Source organism: Asterias amurensis, chromosome 4, assembly GCF_032118995.1.
Source record: "Asterias amurensis chromosome 4, ASM3211899v1".
Lineage (NCBI taxonomy): Eukaryota > Metazoa > Echinodermata > Asteroidea > Forcipulatida > Asteriidae > Asterias > Asterias amurensis.
Genome location: NC_092651.1, coordinates 20,987,943 through 21,001,745, shown reverse-complemented (window position 1 = coordinate 21,001,745; position 13,803 = coordinate 20,987,943). Strand labels below are relative to the sequence as shown.

The window sequence follows — 13,803 nt, the reverse complement described above, 5'->3', positions numbered from 1 at the left end:
AACAAGTCATTATAATAATTAGCCCTTTTATAGAGATCACTCATTTCTGTACAATCATTTTTCTGAGAATTACTGCGTGATGCTCCTCAGATCGTGTATTCCTATCAGGGATTATTCTTCATGCGTGGACTATTCCCTCCAGATTTTCGGCAATATTTTCATTTTGCAAAGGGTACTTCCATTAAAACAATTTTTTTCTCAGGGCAACAGATGCTACGGCCTTTGTAATTTCAAGCCTGTTGAGGTTGAACCAATTTAAAGGAATCAAATCTGTAGGGTCTTCTCTGAATACATGTTCACATAATTCATGCGCCTATGTCTTAAAGGAATACAATGATCCACACAAATATGCCTAGAAAATGCATGGTTTTCCTTTTACCTCGTTGACTAACGCGGTCGGCCATTTATGGGAGTCAAATTTTAGACTCCCAAAAATGGCCGACCGTGTTAGTTCGCAAAGCAAAAGTTGTATTCTACTTTTAAAACATCTTTCCAACCTTATGCATTTTATAACAAACGGTTTCAAACTGTTTTTTTTTTTTAGACCAACACGTCCGATCCAAGGCAACGTGTTCCTTTAACCAAAAGACTAGCCACTGATTTATGCCAAGCTCACTAGGTCAATTGGGCTCATGCAGGAAGTATTTTACATACCTCATCGGGGCTCCATAGACCCTCACTGGGGTGTCTATTAATTTTAAAGCATTGAGCCAGTCACCCAACATCTGATCAAGTCCTGCAGCAGAGTGTTTATCCGAAACATATTTTGAAGCTTTGCCGATTTATTTTTTCAACTGAATTCCAATTGAAACAAATGCAAAAAGATTTGTTTTCCTAGTGAAAGTGCTGAGAACACCTGTGGTTTAACAGATTCTGTTGAAATACTAGCCTGGCACTTGTAATGTTAAATGCCATCATTTGTCAAAACTCCAGAAATGTACAAAATGTGTTTTTATTCAAATTTCATTCAAGAACAGTTATTGACATTTTCCCTGACAAAGTGCCATGCAGAATTCAAAATATCTCAAAAGAACAATTTAAAGCCATTATACACTTTCGGTACAGAAAAAAAAATAAAAGTTCACAGATTTACAAATAATTTACAGGGTTTACAGAAGGTCATGGTGAAAGACTTATCTTGAAATATTCTTCCATGAAATGCTTTACTTTTTGAGAAAACATTAAAACAATATAAATTCTCGATAGCGAGAATTATGGATTTATTATAAACACATGTCATGACACGGCGAAAAGTGGGGAAACAAGGTTGGGTTATCCCGTTATTTTCTACCGACTCCGATGACCAATTGAGCCTAAATTTTCACAGGTTTGTTATTTTATATATAAGTTGTGATACACAAAGTGTGGGCCTTGGACAATACTGTTTACCGAAAGTGTCCAATGGCTTTAAAGAGGCACCAAGGCTAACGGCAGAACAATGGTCGATGAAGTTGCAAGAAAATATTGAAAGAAAAATATACTCCTCTTGCATGTACATGTAATTGTGTGTTTTCAGATGCCCGAGAAAGTCTTCATGCATAATAGCCTTTCGCAGATAATTGTTTTGTGCATGAAAAAATACCTCTTCCTTTAAAACAATATTACTTCAAGGGGTTGTTTCTTACAATCTTTTATAATATCAATAGCTCTCCACTCCAGTGCTCTTTAACGCAGTAACTTTTTGTGATAATTATTTCTTGGAGTAATTACTAAAGTTAAACCCTCCCTTTAATCATTGAAATTTCAGTTTTGGAGCAATGAAATCCTGACTGTTAACTTGAAATGTGTAATTCTGGGGTGAAAATATTTTAGAGTTTGAGGTTGTGTAATACAACTCAAATTCCTTAAGACGTTATTTGCAGGGCTGTAATTTCTTCTAAATCAAGCCATTTAAATAAATATATCAGCACCCGAGTTCGATATCTCAACGATATTTTGTGTGTGTTGTGAAAATTAAGGAACCAATTTGCTACAAGTCCATGTGTCGTTAGCTTTAGTTTTACAAATATGACATAGTCACATACATTTGTTTACCATTCATGTGATATGTCTCGATCTGTCATATCCAAACAATCTTTCACTCTCACCCCACACCGTAATGGAATGTTCCTGGCCAAGTGTACAACTCCTGAATGAATTAGATTAAATATTCATGAGCACTGCGCTCTGATTGGTCAAGGCAAGTGATGAGGTAAGTGTGCTCGCATCTTGGCTGCTGTCTGTTGCAGGGAGCACATACAGTATACACACATACACTATAGGAGCACACACAACATCCATTTTTAGAAACGCTCACCACCTTGCGACGCTCAGGAATTTCACCTTCCATTTCTAGCAGAGAAGGGCCACAAATGTCTGCGAACGTGAGTGTTGACAATCATACAATTTGTTGGTTTCTTTGAAGTGTTAGATTTCATCAGAATGTTGGTTTTCTCAAGTTGATGGAGAGTTGGTTTGCCGGAGTTATTTTGTTGTTGTTATTTTTTGTTATATGTATTGCGTGGAGGTTAATCTTGGACTCTCTGAAGGGAAGGATGGGGTGCAGTGATTTGCATAATTCTTTCGGCTCTGCTCCTCTAATGTCTTGAACCAGTACCATACTGTAGGAGTTTTTGTTTCTTGAACGCAAACATTTTGACTGATGTTGTTCCTCTTTCGTAGTCATTTTTTGTTAGGATCGCTGTCCATTTCTTAAAGTATGTATTAAGATGTAGGAAATCATTGGCAACTGATGGGTTGTTGTTGTTGTTGTTGTTGTTGTGTTTTTTCTTTTCATTTCTTATAGCTGAATAGTCAGGCACTTGTTTTGTATTTAATTGTCTGGGAAAACATGTATATTAACTTCTACAGGCTCGCTGCTTTCTGGTTGTTTTGGGATTTTTGCCCTTGGGAAAATCAGAAAACTTGTTATTAATAGCCTAAAATGTCTATTAAAGCCTGCACCATGTGTATTTATATTTAGGTCAGCCCTTGTCCTCGATCAAATATTGTTACTTTCTCCAAGGATAAAATATGAAGCCTGTTTCTATTTGGAATAAAATGTGTATGTTTTGCGCCAGGATGAGCATCATCATTTAAAGGCACTGGACACTATTGGTAATTATTCAAAATAACTACTAGCATTAAACCTTACTTGGTAACGAGTAATGGGGAGCTGTTGATAGTATAAAACATTGTGAGAAACAGCTCTCTCTGAAGTAACGTAGTTTTCAAGAAAGAAGTAATTTTCCACAAATTTGATTTTGAGACCTCAGATTTAAAATTTGAGGTCTCGAAATCAAGCATCTGAAAGCGCACAACGTCGTGCGACATGGGTGTATTTTCTTTCATTATTCTCTCGCAACTTCGACGATAAATTTGTACTCAAATTTTCACAGGTTTGTTATTTTATGCATATGTTGAGATACACCAAGTGAGAGGACTGGTCTTTGACAATTACCAATAGTATCCTGTGCCTATAAAGGGATTCTGTAACGTAAATATAAAAATAATCAAAATCCGTAAATTATATTTCAAATCAACAACTTGTAAACCCGGAGTGCTCATTGAAGCTAGATTTGTAATCCTCATCATATTATAGGTCTTGGAAATTACACATGTAAATGAATTCAATCAATTTAAATGTCTTGTGAATGTATTGACATTTAGAGGTCTAGCAGTTGGGGGGGGGGGGGGGCACTTGTTCATTGCATCACCTAATCTTGATCTGCATCAAGAAAGATGCTTCACAAAATGCGGAGCTTGAAATTAACACTGGACCACAGGATCAAGGCTGATGATTTTAGCTTCAGGCCAGTGAACACTTATAATATCTTGTTGAAAAAATAACTGTCTATCAGTCTTTCAATTCTGTTGAGTATGGAACATAGAGTTATATATAAGAGCTAGAGGGCGCACTGGTGATGCTGCTTGCACAAACCGCGACGGGACCGCAAGATGACAAGCGCGCCATTCTGTATGCGCGTTAAATATGAAATACACGTTTTAGTTTTTTTATTAAACGCTCATGCGATGCTGTTTGTTCAACTTACAAAATGGCCGCACAAACACACGCTGTGAGATGGCTGTTTTGTCAACTTAGAAAATGGCTGCCTGTGCGCATGCCAGGGCGCGTATATAGGCCAGTGCGCCCTCTAGTTCTTAAACTCTTATGGTATGGAAGTACAAGACAAATGAGGTATTTTTGGCATTTGTTTCACTCATTTTGATTTTGGTCTTTTTAAATAAATTCTGGTCAAGTACAAATTTTGAGCTACAAGCCCTTCAGTCTTGTGAATATTTTCTTCAAATACAAGCCCTGAATTTTTGTTGTTGTTGTTTATTTATTATACTTAAACCTTTTTAGTTACAGTAGCCTAGCAGAAATTTCCCTGAATAAACCAATCTTTCCATTTTAGTATGAACAAAATTGAAAATCTCCCTGAATATCAAACTTCTTTGCTAGTATGTTGGAGATAATTTTAAATATCTCCTCGATTATTGTACAAAAAATTGCAAGCTGCAAATGTTGGCAGTTCTGTTGATGTATCAGTTGCTACTCAAATTATGATCATTTACTTGTCAGTTATTAGTATTCAGTGTCCACAAAACGTATCCAGTCCAGATATTTTGCCATGAAAAATTGCTTGACCAAATCGTTCTCTGTAAACATTACCTCCACAGCTCAGTACAATGGCTATACGATCATCTTTTTCTCTCCCATTCATCCAGAATCTGTTTATTGATATAAAAAGCTTCATTGGCAGACATGATACTCACTGTCATATACGTCATTATTGGCTTCTTAAGACTTTTTTTCAAGCTACTTCTGCTAGCAATTTTGCACTGATTTCCTGAGGACATTAAAATCAGAAATCAGATTAAAGTCAGAAGAATATGGTACTTGATTGGGTGACAGTTTGTGTGTTGTGAGTACTTGTAGTCATGTAGTAGAAGTTCAGTTGTTGACATGACGTTTACATAATTCAAGGAATGATATAAATAGTCAGTTCTTGCAGGTTTAGCCATGGACGTTGTTTGTGTTTGTGTTTTCAACACTGATTGACATTATTTACACTTGTTTTCTCTTGTTTTCTTGGGGCGTTTGTCTGCGATTGATTAATTTCTTGTCAGAGTGTCTGTTTTAGCTTAATTTTTGTTGTGATTTACTTTGGTTTGTGCTGTTGTATCTTAATTGTTCAAGGACTTTTTAAAACAAAGGTATTTGTTTCCATATTGTAGTAGAAAATACAAATTCATTATTTGTATTTTTAAATCTATGTATTTGTTTTCTCTCCTTCTTGAAAGATTTGGATTGTTCAACGCTCCTAAGTATTAAAAAGACATACTTTTTAAACAGAAGTATTTGTTTCTATAACAGAAGTATTTGTTTCTATATTACAGAAGAAAACACAATTAATTTTTATTTTTATAATCTATGTTTGTTCTTTCTCCTTTCTCGAAAAAGAAAACCACTATAATGTGTGTCATAAAAACAACACACACACACACGCACACCTTGATACAGTTTAAGCAAATGATTGATGGCTAAATATTCATTAACCAAGGATAGCGCCAGCCCATAGTCACGTACGTGTGCGTGTACAACCTCAAGCTTAGCTACTCTATATTTACCGCTTTCGAGTCACACGACACAAGCAGCGACGTCGTACTGTCAACCACGACAATTTTCTGAACAGCAATTAAGCCTTGGTAAACATTGCGTATCGTACTCACCCTAAGTGCACTTATTCATGATGATTCGTGTCCGGAAAGGTTAAAAGTGAAGTCAGAATAATTTTAAAAAATCAGGAGAAAGAAAACTAGAGTTTGTTTTGACTTGTGATTTCTTTTTCAACAGCTGCACTGTGTATATAGTCTATTGGGAGTAGAGATAAATAATGTGGGGAAAAACGGCCCTGTCAGATTATGAAGTGCTGTTGTTGTATAGCTATGGAATTGTCCGTTAAAGCTTTAGAAAATGGAGGTGCGAGAGGTAGAGGGAAGCCAGAGGCAAATGATGAAATGAATCCCTTCTTGAACGTTATCTTTATTCATTGGGTCCTATTGTGGATGGCTGTTAGGATGAGAGGGGGAAAGGGAGATGCCTGGAGCTGTGTAGGAGTAGCTCCGGGTTGGTAGGGTTTGATGCATGTCCCTGTAGACAGGCTTTCATTGGATGAGGTGCTGGTGATGTTATTCGACTCCTTTTGTTGAGCATAATCTAGATAATTTTGTCATTAACATCACTAAAACACAGCGTGTGTTTTTGTGCCTGTTCATGAATATATCGTCGGCTGATTGTTTTAAGGTCATAAACTGCAATTTTACATTCGTACTGATAAAGACGTAATTAAACAAAAAATTTGCAACCATTTGGGATGGGAAAAAAAAGGAACAAAATATCTACAAATTAGTGTTTTATTAGACAAGGAATGTTTCTTTTTGCCAATCAAACACTTTGAAGACCACTCTTGATCAAAAGACTCACCAGGGACTCTAAAATGTACAAAAGCAATTTTCTGAAATCAATTCATATTGCACTAAACCCCTTACAGTCCTGAGCGGCATATGTTAGTAATAATAACAAAAACCATCATAATGAGGTCCCTACTAGTAGCTTGGAAAGAAAGACGAAGCAAGTAGTGAAAATGGAGACAAAAGTCAGCATTCAAGACCGTTCCATGTAATCAAATAATGAACAATATCATTTTGTAACTAAAGGACTCAAATAGATAGTTCGTGTATTTACATTTACCTCTGTCTTATGGTAAAAAGGTTGAAAACAAAATTGTATGAAGGCTCTTTATATCCATGTAGAGTGAGATTGCAAAAATGTATTCTTTGCCGTTTTCCATTGTAAATCTTAAATTTCCCTCTATATTTTCTTTTTCTTCCTCAGACACCAAAGAGACCAAAGAGGCTATGACATCCCTAATCAACCCTTCCTACGATAGTAACGCTATCTCGCCCGCCGATCAAGTCAACGCAAACACAACCATCACCAGCAACTCACTGTCCAACAAGCTTAGCGATGCTCTGGAGAATGACAACAAATCCTTAGGCCTGTCCCTGGACGAAGCCCTCACAAATACCAATCTCACCTTCGAGTTCGACAACGGCGGATCCAAGAGGAACTCCGGCTCGGAGAAGAGTCGAACCAAGTACGCCTCCACGGACCTCTCCACGATGGGGATCGGAAACCCTTTGGAAGCGTTGGTTGACAGCGACGGAGAGCTGGATGAGAGACTCACCGTCGCTGACGACAACATCCTGAGAGAGAGAAACAAGAAGAAAGCGGAAGCCATGTTCGCTGACATTGATTTTATCGACGACGGCGAAGAAGATGATTATGAAGATGATGAGGATGAGGAGGAGGAAGACGAGCAGGAGATGATAAACGAGGATGAATCGTCGAAAGACTGCGGGCGGGAAAAGGACTCTAAGAGAATGAAAATGTTGGACAAGCTGGATGGAGAAGACAGAGAAGAACCTAAGGATCCCGATGCCGATCTGGTCTCCCCAGAGGAGGAGGTCCGCGCCGCCAACTTGGGAGGCTTCCTCCGTTACTACGCAAACCTAGAATCCATTGCAAAGGGTCGGATGGAGAACCCGGATGATGAGACAGCCTCCATTAACGGGAGCATCAGTGACTCGGACGATGAGAGTGAGATCAGAGAAGGATTATACGAACCTCCCCAGCACGCCACCCCTTATGATTCCGGTCCCTCGACCATGGATGATGACAGCACTGACTGCGAGTCCACATACGAGATGCTTTACAACAGTTTCGGACTCCGTGTCCAGGAGGAAGGCTTTTCAAAAGAACTCCTCTCGCCGACAAACGGACAGCACGATCACGGCTACGTGAGCGAAACCTCCATAGACGACAAAGCTTCTCCCATCAAACGTCCTGGTGTGCTGCTTCGGGAAGGAAGCAAACCATCTCTGAGTACTCTGATCGAGGACTCGAGGAGCTCGGACAAAGTATCGCTGGACGACGAAGCTGAGTCTGGAGTTGAGAGTACCCCTGAACCCAAGACCAACAAAGACCCGCTTAAGAAGAGCACCTTGCAGAAGCCAACATCTTTGCCTCCTGGATGGAAGGAGGTTGCTGATATGAGAGGCACGTACTATTGGCATGTACCTAGCGGCACCACCCAGTGGAATCCACCGTCGCCTGTGAATGGTGAATCTTCCACAAGTCCACCAAGGAAGCCTGCAAGATCGGTAGGTATCTTTTGTTCTTGAATGAAGTTTTCTCTCAGAAATATCATTTTATTTGGTTGTTTTGCCACCTAAAAGTCATCAAAAATATGCCTGTTTTATAAAGCAAGTCTCGCTCTTTTAGTGTGAAGAAAGCACATTGCTAAGAAATTCGCATCTCATTAGTTCAAGACTTTTGAGATGATAAAGGTGTTACACTCACTGTCTTTTTCTACTGTTCTCATCACTAAGAACAATCAAAACTTATTGGTGAGTTGGACGCCTGCCATCTTCTCAAAAGTCTCCCATTAAATCAACAGCCTTTTGATTTTCAAGCACTACATTGTCATGCGTAAAAAACAAGATTCGGTTGAACAAAGAAACGATGACTAGAGTGAGGCTTGAACTTGCAACCTCCAGATATTAACGTGTCAGAAATTTTAGAAACTTGAACTTTTCTTTTAAGTTCTACAATAAATAATCACCATCACTGAAGGTATTTTTAAGGGTAAAATGACACATTTATATCAGTAATAAGATTTGTCCTGAGATCGTGAGAGTGTGAGAATAACTGGGACATATGCAGGGGATTTGCATAAATATTAGCCATGAAATGATTGCAACAACCGAGAGAATGTTGCAAATGATTCATAATTTTGCATCCATTAAATTGTTAATGGCATTATAAGCATTGCTAGTGACCTTTAAAAAAGTGCAAGAACTGCATGATATACCAGTGACAAAATTTGTTCAATGTTAGTTGGTAAAATATTACCCTACATACATTGCATAAATACATTTCCTACTGTGAATCAGACAGTTTAATGTAAATCTGTTTGCTTATCAACTACATGTGCATGTGGACATATCTTATGTAGGGTTTGAGGCATTGCATGGTGAGGTATCAATGTATATTTGGTTTGCGGTAACACCATGTGTGTATCTACTTGTCAGGTAGAGTTTGTTCTTAGGGAACTGTCTTGCTTTATTCAACTGCCGCGGAGTAGATAATCGGAGGGTCGGGAGACATATCTTACTAGTGTCTGCTAGAGTGCCATTTAATAAATTGCCCCAATTGGTTTGACCATCCAGCAGGAAAAAATCCCTTGCCCCTTTTAAATTGAAATTAAGGACCTGCGCACGATTTTCATAGAGCTGCTTATGCACAAAAAATAGCTAAGCACAACGAAATTGTGCTTATTAAAATAAGGTTTCAAGCCAAAGTACCTTGTCTAATTATGGTATCCTGTTAAGGACAATCGTCTGCTTAATCTGCTCTATGCAATTGGGTCCTAAACAGGCTAAACATTTCTACTACGACACTGTACAGACCACAGACCGCTAAGTTTTGCTTAGCATAAATTTTTAAGCAAAGTTGCTGCTCTAAGCAGCTCTATGAAATTGGGTCCTTAACACAGGCTACACAATTCTACCAGGAAACAGTACAGACCACATGATCCACTCCAATTTCAGCCATCTTCCAAACACAAATCAAATTAATGAGTGGCAAGCCCGGTGGTATAGTGTTCCACTAATGAGCCGCACAGCATCTCCCCGCTAATGCGTCGGGGGCAGCATCTGCTTGTCCTAAGGCCCACACCCGACCAAATTATCAAATCAAGAAAGCGAGGCCATTATGCTCATAATTGATTTTTCTGCACAGACCACTTTGTCTTGGGCATTGTGGTTTGGTAATAGGAACCTTTCTTTGGCTGGGATTTTTTTTTTCAAACATGGGGCAGGATTTCTTGCATCTTGGTGTTTGCCGCCATTTTGTTATGGATTTATTGGTTTGAAGTATCATTGGATACGATGTGCTCATTAAAATGCCATCAGGAAAGGATGTTTGGAGAGTGCATGGTAATGGCTTGTCTGCTATTCTACAGGATAATAAATTAAAAAATAATACAAGATAAAGGATTTTTTATGGAATAACTAATGAATTTGTGTCACAGCAGAGAAATGAAGAAAGCTGTGGGCGAGACACGAAAAACCATTTCAACCATTTTAACACAACAAGTATGAAAGAGCCTCAAAATAATTGAGATATGTACTTCTGCATACATTCTGGCCTTCTGTTTCTTTTATAATTACAAGTGTTATTTTCAATTGTTTGTGGAATCGAGACAAGCTCTACCTCTGAATATTTTAGATTGATACATCGATCACATCTTACAAGAAAAATTACTTGTGGTAAAATTGAAAAAATTGTGCCTCAAATATTCTTATCATAAAATCATTTCAATAAGAAAAAAGGTTTACAGATGATACCTTTGAAAAATGTTTGTATTAAAACAGAAATGGACAGGTGAAAATTTCAGGGGGAAATTTGTTATGCACTTTTTAAAACTCTTCCATGCACCGACCGGTCCCTAGCGATCGTTTTAAATCCCTTCAGAAAAACAGTTGTTAAATGAATAAAAAAGAAGATTGCGCTGCCACACAGTTTTCAGAATAGGAAAGTGGATACGAAGGAGCTATTGTGACCTTTTTTTTTTCTCTTTCTCTGGGGGGGGGGGGGGGGGGGGAGGGGGGAGGGGGGATGGGATTCGCATGAAATAAATATTATAAAAAATTTAATGTGTCCATCTGATCAATCTATCACTAAAATAAATGGTGCATGAAAGGGTTACATGATGATTGACGACATGCCTACATTTCCACTTTATGCTGATTTTATTCTGCTGGGAATTGTGAATAGTAACCACTGAATTTAACTTAGATCTATGTTATTTCACAAAAAACTGTGATCCATTTGGGAAATGTAAGAGGTTGTTTTGGTCAAACACCTCAGACAAAACCCTTTACAATATTTGTCATTTTAAGAGAGTAAAACCCATTAGGAGATAAAATAACCGCCTTGATGTGCAAGTTTATAAAAGATCTGGGCGCATAATGTGAGTAGAGAGTGCAAGTTTGCATTCAGCTTCGCTGCTCTCTCCATCCCGTTGTGCGTATTAGAGATTCAAGTCTGAATATTAATGATTTGGGTAATGGGTGAAGCAAGGGCTAAAAATAATGGAGGAAGCGAAATGTTTTATGCAGGATTTGGAAGGATATTTAACATTGTTTCATACCAGAACCAATTTTTTACTGTGAAATATTTTACTCTTGAATGAAGTCAACTTTGATAATGGTTATATATACAGGATTTGTGAGGATAACAAAACATAATTGTAACAATGAAAATTGTAAAATAAACATGAAATAAGGATGATCGATTTTTATGGCGCAATGTAGGGTCAAGCAAAAAAAAGAAAAGAGTAATAGTAAATTAAACACAAACAAGGAAAATAAATACGAACCCTGGCATTCTTGCTTTTGCCTATTTTTTACTTTTTTTCCCGGGTACCTGGAATATTATGACTCATTACTCAAAATTGTGAAGTTAACATCAATTCATGCATGCTTGCTTTTGCGTATTTTCCGATTGTTATTATTTTGTTATTTCGGCGACTTTGGGTTACAGTGCTTCATTCTGGGGAATAACTCATTCATCTCCAAATTGTTAAGTAAACATGAACCATGCATGCTTGCCTCTGCCTATTTTTCCCTCTTTTGGATCTCGGCAGCTTTTGGGTATCACTATTGGTGCTTCATTGCGGGGGAATAACTCATTCATCTCCAAATCATCAAGTAAACATGAGCCAATGCTGATGCTTGATTTTACCTATTTTTCCTTTTTTTTGATTTCGGGGACTTACGTAGTGTATCATCGGGGCTTGATGCAGGAATTTTATAACTCATTCATCTCAAACGCTGTTCCTTTATTTTCCTTTTTTTATTGCAAGTAAAACTTGTTTGATTTCGGCGGCTTTGGGTATCAAGGCTACATGCAGGAATATTATAACTCATTAATCTCAAAATTGTTAAGAAAACATGAACCAATGCAAGCTATAGGAAGAAACTAAATAAATACTTCAGGACAAGCAGAGTATACTGTTTGAAACGTCGAGACCAAACCGGCTCTGAAAATAAGATAGTTGGTTAGGTTCTCTGGGTGTATCTCTACTCTATGTGACTCAACAACATATGCACATGAACATATTTTACTTTTTTTCATAAAAAAATAAAATAAATTTTCGTAAAACCCCTAACCCAACACTCACCCTAAGAGATTTACACATGGTTGTACCCGTAAGTTCACTATTTATTTATAGTTTCTTCTTATTTCTCCACACCATGCAAAGCTTCAAACAATACAATGCAAGCTTGCTTTACTTTTTTTTTCTCTTTTGATTTCGCCGGCTTTGGGTAACATCAGGGCTTCATATGAGAACATTATAACTCATTCATGACATCGGCCGGCACCGAGTGATCCAGTCGTGACTCGATATCCCTCGAGATGAACTGACAAACACCGCGGCCCGATGTTGCCCCGTTGTCCCGATGTATGCCGGAATTAAGCAATTTGACATTTCCATGCTTGCAGAGGTCAGGGGGGAATTAGAAGAGAGGCGAAGCAGATGAATGAATAAATCTTCTATGTTAGAAATCTTTCAGACTTGCAGCTTTTCAAATCTGGCCAATACTAGATTACATTCATTGGATCGAATGACTGAGATGATGAGAATGTTATTAGTTTGACATGGAGCTGCAGAGCCACTGAAATGCGCTTGTTAATATCACAAATGATTTCACAAATTCAAAATGGCGAGCCAGACTTCAGTAGTACAGTCAGTACACGCAAGGAAACGTAAAACTTGGACACATACGCACACGTACGTTAGTTTATTTTGATGTATTGTCTAACATTCCGGAAACTGAGAGCTCTACGCCCAGCATTATTGCAAAGTGCTAGTTAAATTCCTCAGACTGAATCCAGTATTTTATTTATGCATGGTGTACAAGTAGGGGCAATCTTTTGCATTGAAACCTTCTTCAGGTCAGCAAAGACTGGTGTGTCAAATTTCAGTTGAAATTGGATTAGATTAGATTTATTTATTTGTCCACGTTATAAACATTGAAACTTGACATCCACTGGCCAAATACAATATACACAAACAATATGAAAACTACAAAAATTACAAAATAAGTTGTGTATGAGGTGTTCCCCATCTCTTATTTAATGATGCAGACCTCATTCAAGTCTATCCTACAAAGAGCCATTGAATTTATATTTTAATATCATGCTTAATTTATTGATGGCATGCACATTATAAAAACAGTTGTATAAACTATGAAATGGAATTGAATACATGCTTATCACAACAATGACAAATTTGATATGTTAGACTGCATCCAAATGAGCAGTTACGAGTGCAGCTGCGGCTTGGTCGTAATGTGAACAAGCATTGAAGCTTAGGATGCCCATAGCAACAACCTTTAGCAAAAAAACCTGAGCAATAGCCGCAGCCAGAGCCGCAGTCGCCAATTGTGACACAGCCTTACCCCCACTTATAAAAGATGACAAACCTTGTCCTCCTACACGTACATGGAGCCTCTTTTTAATTACATTAAGGAACTACAGAAGTAGGCTATACATGCAGGCCTCAAGTTAACCCACGCCACACACAGCAATTGCTGTGGTGCCCTGAGATTTTGGTGTAGTGCCCTTTGCAAGGTTTCATTTCAAATTTACATTTTACACCTAAGAAGTACCCCTTCCCAGAGGTAAAT

At 38.0% G+C, this 13,803-nt stretch overlaps 1 protein-coding gene across 2 annotated transcripts in view; it reads left to right on the top strand.

Moving 5' to 3' along the window:
• Positions 1–13,803, top strand: part of LOC139935910 (amyloid beta precursor protein binding family B member 1-like) — a 94,014-nt gene that overhangs the window by 34,442 nt on the left and 45,769 nt on the right. The window contains exons 1-2 of one of the 2 annotated variants that reach the window (XM_071930535.1): positions 2,264–2,363; positions 6,881–8,208. In XM_071930535.1, coding sequence (XP_071786636.1) covers positions 6,904–8,208 — 1,305 coding nt within the window. In that variant the 5' untranslated portion in view covers positions 2,264–2,363; positions 6,881–6,903. Of the gene's footprint in view, positions 1–2,263; positions 2,364–6,880; positions 8,209–13,803 lie in introns of those variants that run through there. The other variant, XM_071930534.1, reaches the window with a different exon arrangement.